At 43.0% G+C, this 24,868-nt stretch overlaps 1 protein-coding gene and 1 long non-coding RNA gene across 6 annotated transcripts in view; one reads left to right on the top strand and one right to left on the bottom strand.

The window, feature by feature from the left end:
- Positions 1-24,868, top strand: part of LOC311617049 — an 83,321-nt gene that overhangs the window by 46,045 nt on the left and 12,408 nt on the right. The window lies entirely within an intron of this gene.
- On the bottom strand, positions 10,735-20,123 carry LOC311617038 (leukocyte elastase inhibitor-like). 5 transcript variants are annotated; one of them, XM_084873168.1, is made up of 9 exons: positions 19,994-20,083; positions 19,753-19,829; positions 19,557-19,627; positions 18,820-18,994; positions 17,016-17,153; positions 16,313-16,430; positions 14,461-14,603; positions 14,207-14,374; positions 10,735-12,080 (listed from the first exon to the last, which is right to left on the bottom strand). In XM_084873168.1, the coding sequence occupies exons 4-9, from the start codon at positions 18,985-18,987 to the stop codon at positions 11,682-11,684; spliced, it is 1,134 nt and encodes a 377-aa protein (XP_084729294.1). In that variant the 5' UTR covers positions 18,988-18,994; positions 19,557-19,627; positions 19,753-19,829; positions 19,994-20,083; the 3' UTR covers positions 10,735-11,681. The 5 variants fall into 5 exon arrangements, with proteins under 5 accessions (XP_084729294.1, XP_084729298.1, XP_084729297.1 ...); XM_084873172.1 differs by lacking the exons at positions 19,753-19,829; positions 19,994-20,083 and adding an exon at positions 20,105-20,123 and having other exon boundaries at positions 19,561-19,627; XM_084873171.1 differs by lacking the exon at positions 19,557-19,627 and having other exon boundaries at positions 19,994-20,093.

Here is a 24,868-nt window from a genome sequence, read left to right as displayed (position 1 = left end):
GAAGTATCTGCCTTCTCTGACCGCCTCCAGACCACATTGCCTGTAACCATTATACCTTGCCTACTTTCCTATACCTGTAACTCTTACTTTCCCAGGTAATCTTTGTCCATCTCCTCAAGTAGAGCATATTTTTGTGGATTTCTTCCATACTGCCAACATTATTGGAATAAGTACTCATACATGATTCAACCCTGACTCTGCTTAATTGGCTCAAGTAGTGACAGGCATCCTGGACCCATTGGATGTCCAGTTACACTACCCCCCAGCTGTGCACACATCCCAGAGGAAGGGAGAGGGTGTCTTTTATTTATCCTATTCCTGCAGTCTCACCAAAGATCCAATGGTTGCAGCTTTATCAGACATCTGCCTCTTCCTTTTATCTACTGTGGGCAGTGCCTTATTTTAAATTGGCCTCTTTGATGAACTATCACTGGCAGAAGGCAAGGTTACTTGCATTATGTCCTTAGCAGGCATTGACCCTCCAGCCACACTCTCTGTGTTCATGACCTCATAACATGTTCATGACCTCATAACATGTTGCCTTTGTCTTTTGGAAGTAGCCCGTGCCCAGAGTAGGTTTCTCAGGTGAGTCTTTGCTACCATTTCTTTGAGAGAACTGCTAGGTCATCCCATATAATAATATCTTTATATGCAAATTGACCAAATTGAAGGAGGGCTGAGAGGAGAATGACCTGTTATTATGATATTCACGGACCACCAGGGGAAAGATGCTCAATGCAGGAGCTGCCCCCTGTGCTCAATGCGCTCCCACAGGAGGACTGCCACTCAGCCAGAAGCCAGGCTCACTGCTGGCAAGTGCATTGGCATCGGCAGTGGCAGGAGCCTCTCCTACCTCTGCAGCAGCACTAAGGATGTCCACCAACTGCTTAGGCCCACTCCAGGAGCAAGCCTAAGCCATTGGTCAGACATCCCCCAAGGGGTCCTGGACTGCAAGAGGGTGCAGGCCAGGCTAAGGATCCAGATCCCCCCTCCCCCTGAATTTCATGCACTGAGCCTCTAGTTAGATTTAAAGAGCTATTAAGTATTGTACTGCTGTTATTGGGTGTTGCCATATGTCATTTGAATAACTTTCCTGTTGCTTATAGAAAACACTACATTATTATGGAGGGGAACCAGACTTTGTCCATTCAAAATATGAATTTTGGGATAGTGATTATTTTAAACTGGCTAATTAAAAGAAAGAAAAGATCCAGAAAGAAATGGTGACCCTCTTCTTTACATACCTCAGGAAATTCAGATAGAAAAACTTGCTAAAGGAAGAGAGCTATCACCTTATCATCATAATATGAACTGAATGTGCAGACAGGGAGGAATATAGCAAAGCCTGTTTGTGGGACTGCTATCTGTGCCCCATAATTTCTGGATGGCAAAGCAAGGGTTTGTTCATTTGTTTATTGCACATTTGCTCTCTCTCATGTCCCTACAGATTGCCTGCTTTCCCTTGGAAATCAACCCTTGCCGCTCTCTCCTTTGCTCAGAATGGCACATTAAGCTCAACTACCAATCTGTGCTCGGGTCTCATATTATTTTTTTAAAATATTTCACTCTTCCAGGAAAAGGATGTATGGGCATTATGGGTTTTAAGAAAATCTCTCCATATCAGGTGAATCAGGGCCCATTGGACCAGTAAGAATATGTGTTGCCGCATAATATTCCTTAGTTGAAAGGGTACAGGTTTTGATTTTAAAATTGTCATTGTTTGTATATTCCTAGCATTTGCACAGAAGCTTTACTCTGAGGGAGAGGGAAACTTAGTTGGGTAGCATTAAGAGTAAAGTAGCCCCAGTGTCTATAAGAGCCTTAGTAACTTCCCCTTTTAGGATAATTTCAATTTCTTCCAAAATATTAGCAAGGAGAAAGGGAACAACCCTCTTAAATCCTATGAGCAGCTGCATGTTTGTTTTTTCTTTGTAAATCCCATTCAGTGTTCTACAATTTTTCTTATGGTGACCTGGCTTTCCACAGTAAAAACAGACTCCTTTCGCCCCTTGTCTAGGAGACATCTGAGTAGATTTGATTTGGTTGTTAAATTGTTGGAGGTGTAAGTGCATTATTTTGCCAATTTCCTTTTTTTCTTTTTTGAATAGTTTTGATAGCTGATTGGCCAGAATAGCCAATTCATTAGCATGGGAGGTCTGTCAGTTTAATTTTTGTTATTTGATCAAAGTTACAAGCTCTTAATCTAGTCTTTCCATAAATGCCAAATTCTATAAGGGATCATTTTGATGATCCTTAAGACCTTCTGGAGACAGACTTGAGAATTGTTTGAAAGTTTTTTTCAAAATGATCAAAGAAATCAAGAGGATCTCAAACTCTCAGTTAAATATTCCCATGTGTGTTACTTCTATGAGGGAGAATATAAGGGGCAACCTGGAGGGGCTATCAATCTGAATTTGTGCCAGTAACCAGTATCCTTCTGCACATTCTTGTTAGCCTATAATTAAGTCACTGCCCCTTTTTTAGGCAATAATGTGTCTACCCAAAACTCCCAGTTTATAAGGGCCACAAACTAAGAATTTAACAGCTTAGCCAGAGGGGAGGTCACTAGTACCACCCAGGCCAGACCTTTAGCTTTAATCTTACTTCCCCATTCTAACTGACAGGTAGGGCTGCAAAAGCCAGAAGTAAGAAAACAAAGAATTTAGAAATATATATATATAAGGAATCATCTCATTGTATAAGTTGTTCAGTCTTTGGATCTACCCTGAGCCAGTAGTGCTGCTTTAAATATAGGGTTTTCCTGAATCTTCAGTACTCCTTGTACATTTTCTGGTTGCCTGGTAAATTCTGAAATATCTACAACTCAACAGCCAGAACTGATTATGTGGCCTCACAACAGAGCCACATAGAACTGTTATTCTATATGTTGGAAGGAAAAACCAAAAACTTTTCACAAACAATTCTAATGACTGCATACACTTTTTCTCCTTTTGCAGTGGATGCCTCTGGGCATGTCCACAGCAGAGGAGATATTTAGGGGGAAATGCACATTGTGTGAAGGGTTTTCTTCTCATAGTTTCTTTAATAGAGGGAGGGCCAGAGGTGCCATTGGCTTCAGAGTGGGCCTCCATGGGGGAAAGTCTGGATCCAGAGATGAGTGAGAAATGTGTGATTGTGTGTTTGACAGCTTGTTGTGCTCAAGGAGATAGCAAGTCTCAGCAGAATCTTCAAGCAGCTGGAGAGGAATGGTTTGCTGTTGTACAGCCCCAGGGAATGGGGGAGGAACAAGCAACTGAGAAGCTGACTCTTGTTTTCCTTCCTCATTCTCACTCAGAGTACTTTGCAAGGCAGGGTGAGAACCAGGGAAGGATGGGCAGTGGTAAAGCAAAAGGTGATACTTATTCCAGAAGGGGGCCATTCCAGTGGCAGCTGCCAGAGGGCATTTAACATGAGGGAGATAGAGGGAGGCCTCCTAGACCTAAAGCACTGTCCTTTTGTAGCCTCTTTGTAACCAGACAAACAATGGGTCTGGGCTGCCTGTCACTACTTGAGACAATGAAGCAGAGACAGGGTTGAATACTATATGAGCGTTTATTCTAATACTGCTGGAGGTATGGGAGAGCAGCAGGTTAGCCACAGAAATCTGCTCTGCACCCCACCCTGAGTCAGTTGCTTATATAGTAAAAGTACAAGAGAGAAGCAGGCAGAAGGACAGTTTTCAGATATGCAAAAGGACTAGGGGTCTTCAAAGGGCTGAGTGATAAGCAAGGGTTGGGATTACATGGAGGAAATAGCCAAAGGGAGAAGCAGATGGGAGGTTAACAGTAGAGCAGGCTGGAGTTTTGCAAAGCCCTGCAGGTGTGCACAAGGGCTGGGGATCTTCAAAGGCTGGCAATTCTGGTTTCTGCAGCATAGTTGTTAATTGTTCCATGATAATAGGCGACTCCAAATGGGGAGGAAGGCTGCATCTTTAGGTCAACTCCAGTCGGGATAGAATGTGCCTTCTTTAACCAGAATCCAGGTTAACAGAGCATGATTAATATTTCTTATAATACTAGCTGGTTCCTCAAATTCAATTGCTGCCCCCTTTCATCTTCACTTGTAACCACACTCTCCCCTGCTCTGCCTCAGCACTCAGGACCTTCCCTTATGCTGCCTCTGGCTGCCCAGAGACACCTTCATCCTGTCCATTCCAGCCCAGACTCTTCCCTTTTCCATCCTGAACCCTGCATTAATTTACCAATGCCTATCTCTTCCCTCCTGCCCCCCCCCCTTTTTTTTAAAAACACCTTTCCATAAAAGATGTTATTCCTCACTTTCTGTGGTCTCAGCAATGCATCAGGGACAGAACAATCTGATTAATTTAAAACGATAATAGAAGCTATCATTTTTTGAACCCTTTCTAAAGGTACGCTTATTGTCCAAAGTATATCATAGCCTTCATCCTCAACACCACCCTTTGGGATAAGTATAATTACAGATGAAGAAGTCAGGTGTGGATACTGTAGTACTTATTTAATTGTGCAATTAGTAAGTGGCAGAATAAGGGCTACACCTAGCAGCAGAACTCAGGCACCTAACTGTAATGCTGATATATGTGACTGATCAAAATGCTCCCAGGGAATCTTGATTTGGTGAAGTCCAGGCCACTCAGGGGATATATTCTGGGGCAGAGTTTTTCTCAATCCCCAGTGAGAGTATACCCAGGCCAAAGTCTCCAGGTGAACTCCAGAAGGCCTTTGTGCCATGCCAAGGTAAACTTAGAACTCTTGTCCCAATCCTTGTCCTTTTAGGACCTGAGTCCTGCCTGGCCTTTGCCTCCATCCTGGATGGGCTTGGCTGAACTGGATGCCTGGCTGGAAGCTCTGTTTTTCAGACTCTGGCCTGAGAAAGGCACAGGACTCTCCCTTCTGATCCCAAACCTGGGCTGCCACATTCAGCTCAATTCTGGAAAGTTCCACTGACCAAACAGAAGATGCTTCCCAAGAGTTGGGAGTAGGGCATAGAGCTGTTCTGTCAGAAGAGCAGGCCCAGGGACTAATTTCAGGTCCATATTTTTTATACTTAAAATCAATACCTAAAATCAGTGCTCATATAAGGACATAATCCCTTCACTCTGAGATGCAGAATTTGGCAAACTCAGATTCTCATTGTAGGTTGTCCTATGAAGTTTGAGAATAAAATTCTCAGACTAAAAGATGTTTAAGCAATAGTATAGAAATTTATTGTAATTGTATACCAATCATATACCCCTGGGAAGGAGTTTCCAAATTGGAAACCTGTTCTCTCTCTCTAATGGAAAAATTTTCGTTCCCTGAGGTTTTTTTTTTTCTTGTGTGTGTGTGTGTGTGTGTGTGTGTGTGTGTGTGTGTGTGTGTATCGGTTTATATATGCTGGTAACTTCTTTGTCTGAACATGATACCTCCTAATTGGATTCTTCCCTAATTTATGTTCCCCGAGCTTTCCTAATTGGCAACTTTCTCCTTATTCCTTACATGGTATTAGTTCCAAAGGTTCATAGGTCACTCAGTGTCCCTGCCTCCCTTCTTCTTCCCCTTATCTTCTAACATGGCTATGTCCTCTGTGAATGTAAGAGAAGCAATCTGGTGACTAGGAGCTGTCTCTGCCCATTATGTATGTCTTCCTCTCCCAACGACCCCCCTTTCTGAAAACTGCTTTCCTGTCTCTAAAATTACTTTCAACTCCATGGATGAAAGTGGCCACATACTAACCATGATAAGCTCAAGGGAGGCCAATATGATGACCCTACAAACTATGAGATCAAAAGTAACCACTTGGCATAGTCTAAGCATAAAAAATTCCTTATAAAACCCCTTGGAACAAACAGAAAGGAAACCTTCATCATTTCCAGATATTTACAGAGTATTTGTTAAACTCACCTAACTAGCACTGACGTCCTCTTAGCATATTTCTGCTTACACCTGAGCTAGGAGGGCAAGTTGGTATATCAGTGACTTTTTAAAAAAAATATATATTTTATTGATTTTTCACAGAGAGGAAGAGAGAGCGATAGTCAGAAACATCGCTGAGAGAGAGAAATCGATCAGCTGCCTCCTGCACACACACCCATCCCCCCCACCCCCCACTGGGGATGTGCCCGCAACCAAGGTATATGCCCTTGAACCGGAATCAAATCCGGGACCTTTCAGTCCGCAGGCCGACGCTCTATCCACTGAGCCAAACTGGTTTTGGCATGGTATATCAGTGACTTGAAGGAGACATCAATCTATCCTTCCTTACCAAAGAAAATTATAGTTACACAGTCTTTTATTCCAGAAATGAGATTAGATCTCAACTGCATAGATGTCAAATGATTTCATCATTTTTAAAATAAAGACAAAGTGATAGGAAAAGTTTTGATCATTTTACCAGGTTATTAATGGAAAACTTTTCCTAAAAATCTGAGGGATGGAGACCCCAGCCCTGCCCTTTGCATCTCCCTCCTGAGGCATGAGGCTGGGAGACAACAGAGCAGAAGACCTGAGAACTCAGGCAGCCTGTCCCCTGGCCACAGAGAGGCAGTTGACCTGGACAATCTGGGCAGTGGTGTTCCTTTTTGCCCCCGGGAGGACCAGGGCCAGGGCCCAGGAGAGGCTGGCAGGAGAAAGAGTTGTGAGAAGGGTTGTCTTCACACAGCATCTTGAAAAGGCGGAGGGCAAAGGTGCCATTTATTTCAGAAACAGCATCCATGATGCAGGGTCTGGAGCCAGAGAATGAAGACAAGGTGGCTTTAATACACCTCTGTGATATGGCCCTGACACACGCCAATTTTGAAGTAAACTTTAAAAACTCTTATAGCTCACTCATATTTCAGTGTAAGGAAAATCTATTTACTGTTCCTCTCCATCTCCAAAGTAGGCCCAAACTTGAAGGTAATTGGCTAAGTATGGTAGTGGCGGATCAGACTGCTCAGCTCAAAGCTCCTCTAGGGAAGTGGCTTCTGCTCCACCTGGAGCAGTCTCCTGCTGCCGCCCATTGAAGCCTGCCAGTCCCACGGGGCACCTCCGAGCCCTGGAAAACACTCGTCTGACCCCTGACCCCTGTTCCCAGGTAGATGGCTTAAGCACCATACACTCAAGAAGTGCTGCTTCCTCCCCAGAGAAGGTGTCCCTTCGCTCTGCACATTTCCCAGCCTGGCTTCCCAGTTTTGTTCAGGATTCCTTCCTGCCTGGGCTCACAGTGTGGACTGGCCAGGCTCTGCACTCAAAAAGGAGGACCCACTGGGTGAGTGGGTGCTGATGAATGAGCTGGGATGGACAAGCAGTAATTGGATTTGTGAGTGGAAACTGGCTATTTAGCACAGAAGCGAGGTGGGACAGACATCATACTGAGGGACTGTAACACAGAGGAGAGCTAGGAAAGTTGTGGTAGAGGAAATAGGGTTCTATACGGGGTGACCCCGACAAAGGGGTGGCCACATGCATGGAAGTGACATCTGAAGAGCAGACGGAGACCCCAGAGGAGGGGTTAGTGAGGGCCAACCAAAAGACTGAGGAGCAGGCTGCGTGGGACAACCAGGCCTGCAGGGGGCTTAGTTAGGAGTGACCGGGCCAAAAGTGGGTGTGGTGCAGGGCAACCATGCTGGCAGAGGAGGTCAGTGAGGTGCAACCCGGCTGGCAGGGTGGGGGGGGGGGGATTGGAGAGGGGGTAATTTTATTGTCATGTGTGTTTGAAATTCTGCAGACATTATTACTATTGTTTTATAATGGTCAATATTTATTTAAATTTATATTTAAACTAGAGGCCCAGTGCTTGAGAATTCATGCACTGGAAGGAAGGGGGGTCCCTCAGTCTGGCCTATCACAGTCTGGGAACCCTCAGGGGTGGGAGGTGATCCAGTGATCAGGGGAAGGCTATATGCCCCATCACACCTCTGCTATTGCCACTGCCAGAAGCTCAATCCTTAGCTAGCCCTGATTACCTGAGCCTCGGGTGGCCCTGGGTAGTTGGGTAGCTGCCATCCGGGGTTTGCCTACTCTCTGGGTAAGCCTTGGGTGTCTGGGGGACTGAGGGGATTTGGGAACTCCGGAGACAGTGGCTAGGCTGCGAGCCTGTTGCTCCCGTGAGGCTGAGAGGACTGGGTGCCACCATTTTGTGTCTGTGGGCACTGCCATCCTTGAGGGCATGGCAGTCAATTAGTATATTCCTTTTTATTAGCTGTAGGTGCAGCCATCTTTGAGGGAGGGACAGTCAATTAACATATCCCTCTTTATTAGAGAGGAGGGTTTTTTTTGCTCTTGTTCTTTTCTTACATCTTATATGTTTCTTTTGCATAAATAAATAATATGCTCTGGAATTCTTTTTAAGTCTGTCTCAGTTTTTGTTTGTCTGAATATATCTTCCGGACTATGTGTCCTGGGTGTAGAATAATTTTGGATGGGCAGGAGATTTGGGAGGTGTTTTCTCAGCATGTAAAATCAGTCTATAATCTCTGGTTCTCATAATTTCTGTTGATTTCTGTGTTGTCCTTCTAGCTGTTTCTCCTCTGAAATTTTGTCTTTTTTCTTTGGCTCTTTTTATTTCTCTCACGATCATCTCTTTGGTTGTCTGTAGTTTCACTGGAATGTGAGTACAGATGGATTTCTTTGTAGTATCCTGCTTGGGGGGGGTGAATAGGATTCTAAAACCTATGAATTGAAATTTTTACATATAAGTTTTAGAATACACATTTTGAATGTTAGATCATTAAATGTTATCCTGCACCATATTGTCTCTTGCCTTATATTTTTCTGTTAAATATCTTCTGTCTATTTTCACTATTCTTATCCTTTCTTTTATGCTTTTCATTCTTTTGTCTTTCTAGGCTTTACATTATGGCTGTCTTTCTGGAAGAAATTATGGGTTACTCTTTCTGGTCTGACAATTTACTTTTTTTTCTTGATAGATTTTGTTGATAAATTTATCTATTTAGTTTTTCATGTGTTATATTTTTGAGTTCTAGGACTTCTATTTCATTTTTGTTCTTTTAAAAATATTTTAAAATTAATTTCAGAGAGAAAGGGAGAAAGAGAGAAATAGAAACATCAATGATGAGAGATAATCGTTGATTAGCTGCCTTTTGCACACATCCAACTGAGGGTCGAGCCCATAACCCAAGCATGTGCCCTGATTGAGAATTGAACAGTGACCACCTTGTTCCTCGGTCAACACTCAATCACTGAGCCATACCTGGCTGGGCTCTTTTTTATTTTTCTTCAAATATGCGGTATCTTTTAAATTTTTAGTTACCTGCTGAAATGCTTAACCTTGGTTTTTATCAACTTGATAAAACAGTGTTTATTGTTTTATAATTTGAGTGTGATTATTACATTATTTAGAGCCCTTGTATTTCTATTTCCATTATCTGTTTTTTCATGCTGATTTTTATTCCTGTTGTCATAGCTCCTCTCCCATCCCATTTATCTTTTATTATGTGCTAAATAGTGTAGTTTAAAAAGCTGATTATAAAAATAACTAGTGGCCCACTGCACAGATTCATGCACATTTGAAAAGGAAATAATTAGAATAAATATTTTAATATTGGTATTTGCCCTTAATTCCTCAGCACCTGGGAGCCTGGTGGCAGTCCCGCCCCCTGCCACCTCAGCTGGTCGCACCTGCCTTGGCCTGGAGCTGCCCACTCACCATCCCACCATGGTCCCGCTCTTGCTCAAGTTGGGGCCCATCTGGGCAGCAGCCCTTTCACTACTGCCAGCTGCCAGCACCACATGGCCAATGCTCATCATGTTCCATGTTTCTCCTCAGTGGTCAGTGCACAGCATAGTGAGTGGTCAAACTCTTGATCTCCTGGTCAAACCACCAGCAAAGGGCACAATTTGCATATTAGACTTTTATTATATAGAATTTTGAGGTTTATGGGTAATCTTTCCCTAGGGATGATTTTTGTTTTTTCTTCTTCCACATGCCTCCAGATAGTAGCAAACCAGAATAGATGTAATCCAATTCAAGAGACTGGAATTTGGGGGACTGTCCAAGGACTTACATGAGGGCTACATTCTAAGCTGCTTTAGTCATACTCCTAGAGTGTAGTTCTTATGTTGTCAAATGAAAGCACAGGGTCATACTTGACAGGCCAAAATTCTGCCTGCCTGGCCTTGAATATCATAAAAGTTCCTGCTTCATGCCCTTTTACCCCTGTTGGATTGGAAATGCCCCTGGAGTAAAAGTGCCCCAGTTTCCATAGTCACCAATTTACCCTGGATTGCTGAGTACTTCTACATAATCATGGCAGATCCTTTGCCTTTGGCTTATGCTTGCTTGGTTTAGTTTTTTTGGTTTTGTTAAAAGGTCTGTTACCTAGTTCACCATTGCAGTAAAGAATTAGATGTTCTCCCCATAAATTATTTATTGAATTCTAGTTTCTGCTCTGAAATTTACTGGTTGTTTTAACATTCAATAATTTATTTATAGTCCACGAGCCTGTTCCCTCATATATAAAAAAAAGGATTTGAGTAGAGTTGCATGGGACCAGGTACTTCAGTTTCTACCTGAATAGCACAATTCACTGTCAATCAATGAGTAGATTTTAGCATAAGAGCCCAAAGAGAAGGATTATAGAATGCAGGGATTTGCTTTTCTTGTTTTTCCTATAGCTAAAAGAAACTTGAATATTGTAAAAGACAGAACTGTAAGTATTTTAAGAACAAAAGGAAGGAAAGCTTGTCAACAAATTTGATAAAATCTTCTTTTTCTTTCATGGAGCCACTGACTATGATCATGGATGTCAGTATTGTCAGTCCAAGAACCCCATTAGTCCTGTTTTTTCTGAGTTCAGATAGAAAGAAGAGGACTGAGAAGTCTGGGTAGCAGAATCTTAGGAAACTTTATTAGCCAGCCCACCTGCTTTATAGGAGCAAGAAAATGCAGCATTTGAAGCCCCATTCCAAGGGGTGCATTTGACTAAGGTTTATAATGATCACAGAGACCCTCCCAATCCAGCATTGCATAAAGCCATCCCATTGCTATCACATTCTGGACTATATGATTAAAATCAGGAGCTCTTATTCTGAAAACACAAGAAGCTGGTAACAGTGTGTTCTTTGCTCTCCTCTTCCTTAACTACTCTCCTAGTCCACTTCCCTTTTTGTGGTATCATGGCATCTTTTAAGATAAGACACTTCTTCACTCCTTGTGATCCCACACAAACTACAAACCATGTAGATAAAGGGAAATAAGCTCCTTACTAGTTTGAAATCAGAGGGCCTATAATGGAATACTAACCCTGTAGAACAAAGGGTCAGAAACACTGGCCAAGGCAAATGAATCTTCATAATCCAACCCTTAATTGGGCTGCTCTCCTATACTTCAATTGAATATGTGTTTTTAAGCCTCCCTTCAACAATGAATGTCTCTCTACCATAGCTTCCAGGAGTCTATCTGTGAAATAAATTATAGTATTATAATTTTTCTCATGGCTTTCAAGAGAGTAGAGCAGTTTTTTAGTTTACTACACCCTCAATAATCTACATATCTGCTTGGTGCATTCAAAAAAGCAATCAATGAATTTTTCAATATAAAAAAGAAAAATAGATATCTATGCCAAAGTTAATGCGTGTAAACAGCCAACAGAGCTGACATTACAAAGGAAGATAGAGATTAGCTTTGGGATGGTAGATTTGTTGCAGAAAATATATGAAAACTATCACCATTGAAAGGACCAGTGACAAAGCTCTGAGGTTGGCCCTGGATTTCCCCAGTCTCTATGGGGAAGAAAGTCTGCCTAAGAACAGGATGTTAGTTGAGGGATTGTGTCGAATGAAAAAAATGAATGGATGGTCGGCCACAAAATTTTCCTCTGGCATAAGGCAGCAGGCAATGAACATTTCTGTGGCAGCTGCTGCCTCTGTACCCTCCTCATTTACTTCCACAAAAGACTTGTGGACAATTTGTGATATAAAAAGATTTCCAGTTCTTGACATGCCAGACAGATCAGCCCTGCTAGTAAAGAGATCCTCTATACCCAGGCTGGCCAGGTGAGAGTTGAGGTTGTAGTTTTCTTCCAGCTTGAACTTGGGTAGGTAGACATTGACTTTTATGGAACTCAGATTCTCAGGTTTGGTCCACTCATGCAGTTTTTCCAAGGTTAACTGTTCTTCAATCTGTAGTGAGAATGGGCAAAAGAAGAGGTGAGAACTACTTCACATAAGCAAGGTAAACATTATTCACATGAACGGACTCATGTGATTAGTTGCTAATTTGTGTGTTTTTATTGTGTTTTGCTTTTAGGTTTGTTTGTTTATGTTTTCATGTTTTGTACCAAAATAGATTTCAGTTGGAGGATTTCATTTCTTTTCAGCAATTGGTGATAATAGAACAGAGCTGTGTTCCAAACCATCAAGGGGCCAAGTAATAGAGACTTTGGACATAAGAAGCTTTAACTACCCGTCCATCCACCCACCCACCCATCCATCCACCCAGCCTTTCCTAAACCCCTACCACACTGGATTACTGCGATAGGCCATGATGGCTGTTATTCCGATAACTGGTTGATCTGTGCAAGGTAAAATTCTAAAGTTTTCTTCTATTTCTTCTATTCTGAACCCTACTGATCACTGTAGTTATCTGTGAACTCACTGTGCTGAAGTAATCTCTAATAGATTTAGCTTGTGGGTAAAAAAAGAAAAGGGACTAGTTCCTCATCTAAAATTGGGAGAGGGGCCCTAGCAGGTTTGACTCAGCGGATAGAGTGTCTACCTGGGAACTGAAGGGTCCAAGGTTCGATTTTGGCCAAAGGCACATGTCTGGGCTGCGGGCTCACTCCCCAGTGTGTGGTGTGCGGAAGGCAGCCAATAATTGATTCTTTCTCATCATTGATGTCTCTTTCTCTATACCTCTCCCTTCCTCTCTAAAATCAATAAAAATATATTTAAAATAAATAAATAAAATTGGGAGAGTGTTAATAATAGTACCTACCTTATAGCATTGGTTTGAATATTAAATGATTTAATGTTACACTGTAAGTGCCACAAGAATGTCAACTATTATCATTAACATATTACTACTACTATTGGACTCGAATGGACCCATCATTCCACTTGATCTACTGATGCTGATTGTGTCTTTTATAAGACTGAAGAATTTCTCTTTATAAACAGAGAAGAGACAAATATGAAAATACAATTAAAAGAAAGAATATACTGATTTTAATGCAGACTTTATGCATGCAAATAATTAACATTGGACCTCCTCCTGATAACAGTTTGGTTAGAGAGAGGGTAGAGGAAAACGACACAGCAGGCTAGAGACACTAAAGAAAAACCATAATCTTCACAGTTTTGCCTAGTCCTAGGCTGCCAAGAAATGTCTTCGCCTTTAAGTGAAATAAAATAGAAACATCATACAGAGTTCATATGAGAAAATAAGCTTAGCTCTCTTATGAGTCTTTTCTACCATGTAGCTCTTAGAAATTTAATTCACAGTCTATATGAATTATGATGAGATGAGCAGTGTAATAATAGGATCTCATAGTACATTTTGAAGCTGCCTACTATATAAATGTTTTGGAATTTGTAATTTTAATAAATTTGTTTCAATAAAACAATTCTAATCTACTGCACTTTCTTCTAAAGTTCATTTAAGAAAATTCCTGTGAGCTGCCATTGACTTGTGTAGCGGTGTTTCTCTCTTTTCAGCATCTAGTACGGAAAAGGAGGAAAGCAGTTGCTGAGTGGAGGAACTGGGAATTAAGAAATTAAAGAAAGAAAGAGAGCAAGATGGAGAAATAGAAGCAAGCTGAGAGCTAGATGGGACACCATACTCTATGATGGAGAGGCAGCGAATACCCTGAACCAGGCAGCATGTTTTTTTTATATGATCAAAGTAGCTTATTTGCATTCTTAAGTAGGCCCTAGAATTACTGGATTTACATATCTAGACCTGCCCCTGCCTACAACTGGACAAAGGTAAGAAGTCAGAAATGAATAACACCCCCCCCCCCCTTCATGGGGGTTGAGGGGGGGGGTGTAACCCTGACATGGCTCTGCCAGTTGCCTAGGGCTCAGCTGACAATTTAAAGCATATTCATGTGCCTTCCCAGTGGCCCACTATAGTCATGTTAAATTTAACATAGATCCTTAGATGTCACCCACCAAAACTGACAGTTGCTGAAAAGTTAATCTTAGGCTTCAGAGTAGCAAACATGGTTGGGCTACTACCACACAACATACACACAGGCAGAACCCACATGTCAGACGGAAACATGAAGCATGAGCGTGGGAACCGTTACCTTCTTCAGACCCGTGCCCTTGTCCTCGATGTCATCTGGCAGCAGGATGACCATGCTGAGCTCCCTGCCCTGGTAAGGCAGCTCCAGCACCCGGCACTTAAGGTCCTTGATGTAGCCAAATGGGAATTCACTCCTCTGATACATCATTTTCACAGTTTTTGTGACTTTCTGAATAGGCAAAAAGACCAAGTCACTCATATTATTATCTGCATTCTCTTAGAGCAAAGAACAATTTTGTAGTTACATCATCTCACCTTATTCAATCTGAAAGGTCTATCCTTTGTGTCCTTTTGACTGAATTTCTCCTGCCAGTTTCCCTTGAAATAGATGGCATTAACTAGCAAAAGTTTAGTCATACAATCAATCACGCCTGCAGCCAATAATTCTGGAAATTTCCCTAAAGAAATAAAGTAAGTTTTAAAAAAATTCACATATCAGTATTCCATTTTTGAATTGCATTGAAGTGCAATTCAAATTCATATTTTTTATTTAATTCCCATTAATGTATTAAGTTAGTGTGTTTCAACTGTAAATAAACCAACTAAAGGGGTTAAAAGCTAAAAACAGGACAATCTTCTCTGCATTATACGAGAAACAACGAGCCTTTTTGTTGAATGGCCATTCTTTGGCAAGCATAAAAAATATTTCTTAATGAAAAGGATTTTTAAATGAGTCATTTGTTCAAGGCCTCCAAGTGGAAGCTGCTCCCACAGAAGTATTTATCAGTATTTATCCGAAGGTGAGGACAGTCAGTTCTCTGAAACACCGGTTCCCCTGTAACCGCAGCGTGGCCATGAGGAATGCTTTGGATGGGAGGCAGGTGTTGGGTAGGTGCCTTGTCTCAGACCTTGATGAGGTTAGAGAGAGTTGTGGTAGAGAAACAGCTGAGATGGAGCCACCCCTGACAGCTTGGATAATACATTAGCCAAATTACTTATGGCCACGGAAGTTTGTGTCACAAATATGAGAATACTTAAGGCCTAATGCACGAAATTTGTGCCAGGGGCTTAGCCCCAACCAGCAGAGCTGCCTCCGCCCTGGCCACCACAGCTTCATTTGTAAGGTTGTCCAGTCTAATTAACATATTATGCTTTTATTATTATAGACTAAAGGCCTGATGCACAAAATTGGTGCACTCAGGGTGTGAGGGTCCCCTCAGCCCCGTCTGCGCCCTCTCTTAATCCGGGATCCCTGGGGTAAATCCGGCTCCCGGCTTAGGGACCCCCGACTTTCCATGGGGAGTGGGCATAAGCTGTAGGTCTGACATTCCTAGCGCTGTCATGGAGGCAGGAGAGGCTCCCACCACTGCTGCTGTGCTCACCAGCCATGAGACCCATTTCTGGTTGAGTGGCACTCCACATGTGGGGGCGCACTGACCACCAAGGGACAGCTTCTGCATTGACAGGGATCAGGCCCAAATTGGCTCTCTGACATCCCTCAAGGAGTACCGGAATTGTGAGAGAGCCTAGACCAGCACAATGGACCCCATAAGTGCAAGATTGAGGCCAGAGTGGGATGTGGGAGGTGGCCAGCAAGGGAGGGACCTTGGAAGGGTACAGAGGGTGTCCGGCCAGTCTTACTCAGTCCCAATCTGCCAGACCCCAGCAGCAAGCTAACCTACCAGACTCAGTGTCTGTCCCCTACTGGTCAGTGCACACCATAGCAAGTGATTGACTGGCCTTAGCATATTATTTGCATATTACACTTTGCTACACCAGAGGACTGGATGATCTCACACCAAGAATATTAAGCTTTTTTCTATAAGACTTCTCCCCCCTCTCCCCCCAAAATCTGGGACAGGATGCATTTTCCTCAAAGCTTTATCCTTTTTATCCTACATTCAATGTTAGTTTTAATTTTAAAATGTGGTTTTGTGAATTTATGGGGGAAATATTTAGCTACTTCAGTAAAAGCATGTTGAAGTTCCCACTCTAAGGAATTTCCACATTTAAAAGCTGTCTGGCAGTGGGCAGTGGCAGAGGTTAGCCCCAGCGAGAGGGTGAGGGCAGAGGAAAAGGGCAGGGAATCATCTGCAGGCTGGGACAGTGGGAGGAGAAAAGAAAGGCCAGTGTGTAATGAATGACTACATTCGGCCCACTCCCTTACCTTCAGTCTGCTCTTTGACCCACTCGTTTATCACCTTTCTTGCACCTTCAGAGGCTCGCCGAAAATCTACACTGGCCAGTTCAGCTCCATACATTTTCTGGGTTGAACCTAAGAACTCCTGTTTAAAATATAAAATGTAAAAAAAAAAAAAAAAAAAAAAAAAAAAGAACAACATCAATATGAAAAAACCCAAAATAGCTTCTACTATATACAGAAATGGTTTTCTAAATTCCTTAAAAGCAATAGAAATTGTCTTAAAAGACTAAAATTTCAATATAACAAAAGAATTTAACCCTTATACTTATTGCATTATGGTAGAAAACACGTAACTTTAAATTTAACACATTAATCATTTTAAATGTACAATTCAGTAGTTTTGGTATTGCATAAAATTTACCAATTCTTTTCTAAACTTTGGTAAATTTATGAAAATTAACATTTCCATAAATAAGTATACACTGATTGTTCTTGGAAGTGAATTATGGAATTCACTACTGCTTTACTAAAACAGCCAGGATCATTCTTATCCTGTGAAGACTATCAAATGAAATTGAATCTCTAATGGGGATAGTGCCGTATGTTTAAATTCTGTATTACTTTCTGAATGTTTATAAAAATAAAAACTGACGTCTGTGACTTGATTGTGCTGGAAAATATCTGCACTGTTTCCTGAGTTTTAGAAAAGTGAAAGCAAAGTACTCACAGGGAGGAACTCATAGGTTTTCTCTCCATATAACCTGTTGGCAAGTTTCAGAAGATAGGGAGCTCCGCACTTGTTGATGTCAGCATTCAGACTCTGGAAACGGGAATGAATCTCCTCCACCGCATCGAAGTGAAGAGTCTAAACAGAGAAAACATTCTTTCTGCAGCCATTTACTTTGAAATAATTCCTTGACATTTGCTTCTATCAAATTAAATTAATGCTTATATTACTAATATCAATAATATCAGCCCAATATTTTATTAAAATTTCATTGGAAAACAAAAGAATAGAGAATTAAAAATTTATAGCTTTGTGAGATGTAATTACATTATAAGCTCTTTTTATATCACTTCTTTTTATAATAATAGTTCCATGAATGTAAGTGGTTAATAGGCTAAATATTTACCTATGTCTGCTTTTTCTCCAAAGAAAATCACAACTGGTATATTCATATATAAATTCTGTATCAAAGAGAGTTTTACTGAAAGTTCTCAGAAATAAACAGTAAAATTAAAAATCATCCCCTATGTGGGAGCACAAAGATATTACAGAATTGAGGGGATTTTTAAACTACACTATCAGCATCAGTAACTTAAAAATAACTTTTATAAACTTAACATTCAGCAAAAGTTTAATTTTCATGATACAAATCAAGAATCCCTTTAGGGTTTTATGAGTCCTGGGCTGGATCTTAGTTTACAAACAAAGAATAAACCTACACAATGTACAGAGCCCAGTTACTCACCGAAATGGGGAATGTTTGCACAGTTGCTGTGATAGATCTGCTTTGGAAAAGCAGGGGAACCTTTAAAACTATTTTCTGCAGAGGTAGTACAGTCCCTGCATAAACCTCAAAAGAGAAGCTGACATTACCCTGCAAGAAGCAACTAACCATTATCGTCTGGGGATAAAATAAAAAGTGGGTTTTGGAAAATATAAAAATGCTTTCATGTCTGCAATGACCATTGGTTTTTCATAAAATGGGGGAATAAAAGATTAGGAGCTGGAACAGATGGATACACTTTGAATCCAAGGCTGGACCTCCCCCAGTTACTGGCACCTTGTAATCTTCCCTACTTCAAGGAGCTGGAGTTCCCCTCTCAGAATTCACCAAAGACCACACAGCACAGTGTGCGCCCACACCCAGGAAGGCAGGTGGAAGGCCAGGCAGTACTGCTTCTTCTCCCTGTGACAGGGACCTGCCTCCCACCCAGGGCCTGGCCCAGTCCCTGCAGCGGCCATACCTCCCTTCTTTCCTCTTCTTCACTCCCTCCCACCCGCACAGGCCCTTGTGCCAGGCACAGGCTAGGCCTCAGCAGTATAGAACCCCACGGTGGCCTGTTCCCTCAAAAAGGCAACATCGCCAACGTCTCCCCTTGGTGCGTTCCCTGTGCTATTTCATGCTGAAAGGTAAAATTAATAGCAGGCATTTATTAATGAGGGGCGGGCTGCATGCAAAGCAGGAACTGAAAAGTCTGAATGGAGAGGAGCTGCCTTCAAAGATGTGCCCACAGCACCAGAAGCAGCACAGCACCGGCTTTGGCAGCTTTCTTCACCGCTGTGTCCTCAGCCAAACAAACACAGTGCCTGGCACACAGTATGTGCTCAGTAAGAGCTCAATCATGAGGGAAAGCCTGCATGTAAGTGAACTATTCTTGGGGCTTTTCTGGAAGTCTGGCCTGGTTGTGTGTAGCTGTGGAACACACAAGTACAGTGTTTAAAACTCCCTGTAGGAGCTCCAAGGCACGCCTTCTTAGCAGGGACTGGCAGGGAAGCCAGGCTCCTTGTGTTGGTTTCTGCTGACCTTGGACATCTGTGCAGCGGTAGTGCCTCTGGTCCCCAGAAAGACCATGGCCAGCGCTGAGGAAATGCTCATGGGGGAGAAGAAGATGTTACCAGAGGGGTCGCTGTCCTTCAGGGTGCGGAAGAGGTCCAGTGCGAACCGGGTGTTGGCCAAGCTCAGCTGCTCCATGGTGAGGCTGCAACACAGGACAGAGGCCTAGCACCCCAGCTGAGTAGGCAATGGCAGGTCTCCAGGTCGTCCTCGCCCTGAAACCCCTGGAAATGGAAACTTGTACTTCCTTTTCTTTTCTCAGGAGGCCAAGAGCACTGTCATATGAGCTCACAGGGGAACCGGACAAGGATCCAGCAGAGACCAGGCACAGGACCCAGGGTCCTAGAGGCTCTGACGTGCAGACTCAGCAGCAGGACTGGGCCTTTCCTCCTCAGCTGGGAGCACACACATGTCACACCCTTTACCCGAAATGATAATTTTCTACTGGAAAACCATAGCTACCCACACTGCATTAAAGCAAATTTCAGCAAAGTGATCAATTTTCCTCACTTTCAAGATTCAGATGCTAATGCTTAGAGAGGTGACGTGTCCTAAGGCTTGAGGCTGGTATAGGAAGTGAGAGATTGAAAACCCAGCACAGGCCTTAGGGTCGGGGTGCAGCCCCCCAGGCGCAGGGGACAAGCATCCTCTCTGACACCCTCAGGAGTGGTGACTGGCCTTCCTCCTCAGCCCAGAAGCCTGCTTACCAACCCTGACTTCTCTCCGAGCTTGTTTCCACAGAGATGGGCCAGGAAGGAGAGCTGTGCTGGCTGCTTCCCTGTCAGTAATACATTGAGTTATTACCATTGTTATTGGAAAGTAACCTCTAGGATCACATTGGCCTCCCCTTCCTCCATATTTTCCTCCCACTTTCCCTTCCTCCCTCCTTCCCTCTCTCCTTACCTCTCTTCACAGCAATGAAAAGCTATGCCTCCAGGGCTGCCTAAAAATTGTCACAAACTGCTCAGGGGGGCAGGGAGCTGAAAAAGAAATAAAAATATTATGATCTCAGGCTTGGGGTCCATCACAGGCCAGTCAGCTCTGTGTCCCCTGATTTGGGGGTTTGGTGGGGGGTGTCGCCTCCCATTCAGATGAGCAGTGCAGGCAGCAATCCCAGGAAAGGGCAGGGGCTGTGGGTACTCACCGCACCGAAGACCAGGACTGAGAGAGGTGTAGGCAGCTGGCAGGTCCCAGCCCTGGGCAGTCCCCACCCACTCAGTCCCACTTCCCTAATGGGCCTGGTGCCTGACCTCACCCACTGCTGGCCGCTTGGGAGGGACTGTCAATCTCACAAATGCAGGCAGCTGCAAGCAGAGCCCTTATATAGTCCCTGAGGAAGGAGGGTGCAGCTCTGGGTCCGCAGGTGGAGGAAAGGGGTGGGGTTAGGGGGACAGTAGAGGAAGAGGCAGCAGGGCGGTGCTGGGGGTTGGGGGTGCTGGGGTGGAGCAGAAGAAGGAGCAGGGTGGGGCAGTAGGGCAGACACAGCAGGAGCCTGGGCAGTGCCAGTAGAAGCCTAGATGAGGGTGGACTATTCAGGAAATGAGCATCTTTTTGAGTCTAGGGAACTCAGATCTCTGGCAAGGACCTGATGGCCTAGTGCTTGCCTAAGTGTGAACCACTGAGAGGACATAATGTATCACCTCTTAGAGGGAAAACTAGCCCCTCTGATTCTCATCTGTGTACTCCGAATTGGTTTTGTTTCTCTGTGCTTTCCTTTTTGTCTTGTGAGGTGGGGAGGGACATACGGTATAAGGTAAAACAGTCAGCTTTTGGTCATTGGTGCCAGTTGAATGCCATCAGGAATCCCTAATTTAGAGTGCAGTGAAGAAGGAAACTTTATTCATTGCAAACAGTTCAATTGTGATGCAGCCCAGTTACTAGAATGAAGCAGCAGGTGGCAAGGTGGCCCTCTCTGACCAGCAAGCTCTGCTCTGCTCTGGTCAGCTCCACCTGCTCCATTCCATCTCCCTCTTCCTATTTCTCCAGGAAACAATCTTGAGTGGAAATAGAAAGTGTGCTCCCAGAGCCAGAAAGAAGCTGGCTTAAGTAGAGAGAAGTTCCCAACCCCTGGTGTCTGATTGGTTCATCCTCATGCAAGACAGGACTCCAAGTCCTCAAAGTGATTGCACCACTCTGTCCTCTTTGTTCAGAATGGAGCTGCTCTGATTGGTTAGAGAAAATGCTGATAAGGAAATAAGTGCACATTTCCAAATGAATGGGGAAAGCCTCAGTCTTAAATATTGAAGTATATTCTAGGGACCCCTTTCTAAGGGCTGGCTCAGATGCAGGAGCACAGTGCAGGCAGGCAGTGCAGTGCAGTCTTCTCCTTGAAGTGCCCTCCTGCTGAGCCCCCTTCTCCCATAGAAATGGCTTCAAGGGTCTGTATTATACATTTGAGTCCATTTACCCTTCAGGAGTCCCTCTTGGTAGGTACCTTCTTTCTCAGGGTCCCCAGTTGCAACCAACAACTTTGATGTCACTATCTTTAGGAACCAACATGAATGTAGCCCCAGTATTCTCCTCACAGTGATGGCTACACCACTATTTCTGTGGGGCGTTTGTTTGTTTCCCACTTAAATGTCTGGGAATGTAATTCACCAAACTTTGTAGTGGTTGAGGGTCTGAAATAATTCTGCATTCATGAAAGTTTGTCCCCTGTTTTCTTACAAATCTCAACATGAGACAGCAAAAAAGAAAATGTCCTATTTGTGTGTGTGTGTGTGTGTGTGTGTGTGTGTGTGTGTGTTAGTATGGACAATATAGTGTGAAAGGGATTTTAGATTTTCATTTGTTTTTTACTCTGAGAACTTGTTTATCATGAGGAGAGTCAAGGAAGTTCCATTACGAGTGATAAAAATATCTCCATAGATTTTCTTTTAAGCAAAAAGAGTTCAATGATGATTTTAGACTGATTTACAGCTTATTAAATAAAGAAATAAGTACTTATTGAAAGCCACTTATTGCTAAATTTAAGTGGTTTGATCAAATCTGGTAAGCTCTCCACCATTTCTCACAGAACCAGAGCACTACACTGGCTTCTACAGAAAGGTCAATGTGAGAAAGGCAAGAGATAGAGGCTGCACTGAGATGTTGTTAAATTAAAACGTGAGACACGTTAATTGAAGAAAAAGTTTTCTGAATTTTATTTTTTCTCCTGACATGTTATATTTGGGTAAAATAGAAAACAAAGCCATTTTCTAAGTCAATGTGAATACTGTATATAAGGTTCAGACAAAATTGATAACTATACATCCGTCAATCAATACATTTACTGTCTAGATTTGATGCAAAGTAACTGTTTGTCAAATAACATTGGAGTTTTCTTATAAACTTAAAATAGAAATGGCCACAATCAAAGCTCAGAGATTCTTACACCCTCAGGAAGGTAGGGTATATCTGCCAAAGGAGCACATGCTTATCCCAGCTTCCATCCAGGACTTTCCCCCCAGAGTGAAATGTGTGTGAGCACGTTCTCCTGGAGATGTGTACAAGAATGTTCATAGCCACATGCTTTGTATGGAAGGATGGTAGCAACCATACTTAGATAAAAACTGCTGTTTGAAATTTTTTTTTTTATATATCTTTTATTGATTTTTATACAGAGAGAAAGGGAGAGAGATAGAGAGTTAGAAACATCGATGAGAGTGAGTCATCGATCAGCTGCCTCTTGCACACCCCCTACTGGGGATATGCCCGCAACCAAGGTACATGCCCTTGACCGGAATCGAACCTGGGACCCTTCAGTCCCCAAGCCGACGCTCTATACATTGAGCCAAACCGGTCCCGGCTGCTGTTTGAATTTTAAGCCTGCTATTCTGGCTGCTGCACTCACTCACTCACTTAAACAATAGGGTAGTTGCCTCAGCTTCCAGATTGAGACCTGGAAGCTAAGGCAATTTTCCTGTGCCTGTGGACCAGGACCCCAGGAGACTGATTCCCACTGACTCAGTAGCTCCAGAAATAGAAACTGTAGATAACCTTTAGAGATTACCAACTCTGCTGGATTCTGCTTGTGTAAAATTTGCTTTAGCAAGATAGGGCCACATTCCAGTGTCTAGCTGAATGTGGCTGGAAACTGCCCTGCGGGTTGTTTCCAGCTTTTAGAATTTAGAATTTAGAATTTAGAACAAAGGAAACTTTTTGTGATTTATACCTTTAAAAGGATTGCCTACAACTGGAATTGCATGGTCATGAGTGTGGATTCCACCTGCGTGTGGTGCTTTTGCGGAGGCCCTGGCCAGTGCAATAAATCTTTGCCTCCTTTTTTAAAAATCAGTAGCCTCTGGTGGTCTTATTTTGACTCCAGGGTTTGACCCCACAACAGTATTAGACCTGCATTTGGAAACCACATAAATGACCATTAGCAGAAGAACAGTCTAATAACAACAGAATAATTTACGGTAATAAAAATGAGCAAACTACAGCAATGCACAGGACCATGGCTGCATCACACAGCTGCACTGTTTAATGAAAGAAAAGCCACAAAAAGCTATGTGTTTTGGTTTTAGATAGTTCAAAAACAGGCAGAACTAACCCATAAGGTTTGAAGTCAGGAGAGAGTTCTTTTCGGAGAGCAATGGGGATTGTACTGACTGTATTTTTGTGTTCTTCGTGCTCTGCTAGTTGAGGCTTCAATTTTGTAGAGAGCACTTCTACCAGCGCTAATTCCTAGAGATAGTGAACGGTCCCTGATGCCCCTGTGAGTGTACCTTTGATATAAATTCAGTGACCACACTCTCAAATATCTCCTTTATCAAACTCTTACAGGCTAAGCCTATAATCCTCCTATTCTAAACTACCCCCACACAGGTACAAAACTGCTAGAGACCGCCTTTGTAGCCAGCTCACAGCCCCCAAATTATTTATACTGTCTAATTTAAACCTGGTGTACCTGTCCTGCCCTGCCCATCCCTTCCTGCGAGAATTCCAGAAGGCTTTGCTTTCACTCCTGCATGCCTCCTTGTAGACTGGGTGCTTCCCAGGTCCATTGTGGTGCGGTGGTGAATGCTTCCAATTTCTTGGATCTGTGAATATACATTCTTCCTTTGTGACAACTATTTCCATGTCAAATGTCTTACTACACCCGACCAGGACAAATTCTGGGTCTGATTTTAACAGAGGGAATGGCTTCTGGAGTACTGATAATGTGCCATTTCTTGTCATCTGTGGTTACACAAGTGTACTAGTTTTGTCATAATGCATTGAGTTGTGCATATAATTTATTATTTTTTTGTAATTATTAAATAGTAGCAACAAAATATGTTAAACATGTCTGGCCTGTGAGATTCAGTGTTTGATCATCGATCTGTTTACCAGAAAGGTCATGGTTTGATTCCCAATTAGAGCACATGCCTTGATTTGGGGCTCCTCCCCTCACTACCTGTGGCCCAGGTGAGTGACAGCTGTTTGGACACTCGCTCTATCCCAAGCCTCTCCTTATTTTCCTCTTAGGCCTCTATGACAGATCTCATCCAAGATCCCATAAGGAAAGCTCCTTCTAATCCCATGAGGAAGGGCAGGGAAATCAGGCAGGCCTACATAAGCATTCTGTGCAGGGAGCTGGCGCTGGCCCTACATCCAGCGAACATCATTTTTCTACTTCTGAGACATTTGTAAACCAGTAATTAAACTCCTGGTAACCTAAAACCAGTCATGGTGAGAGTATGTGCACCATGGGAACCCTCCAACTTCAAGAATGGGGCTTCCTCTTTTCCACTCCCCACATATCCCACCACCATCTCTGGGTTTGCTGAGCCAGTTTGCAAGCAACACTGAGTCTACACCACCAACAAAGGTGTTTACTTTCTCCTGTCCTGAATTCTCTACCTCTTTTCTGTGGCAAGAGTCCTCTCTCCTATCTAAGGGAATATCTTATCTGTACTTTACATTTTGTGCTACTCAAGGTGTAGCCCGTGGTCCAGCCTCATCTGCTTGATGTAGAATCTTGCTAGAAATAAAAACATTGAGCCCAAGCCAGATTGGCTCAGTGGATTGAGCGTAGGCCTGTGGACTGAAGAGT

Source organism: Pipistrellus hanaki, assembly GCF_964339955.1.
Source record: "Pipistrellus hanaki genome assembly, chromosome: 2".
Classification (NCBI taxonomy): Eukaryota; Metazoa; Chordata; class Mammalia; order Chiroptera; family Vespertilionidae; genus Pipistrellus; species Pipistrellus hanaki.
This window is presented reverse-complemented; position numbering and strand designations above follow the sequence as displayed.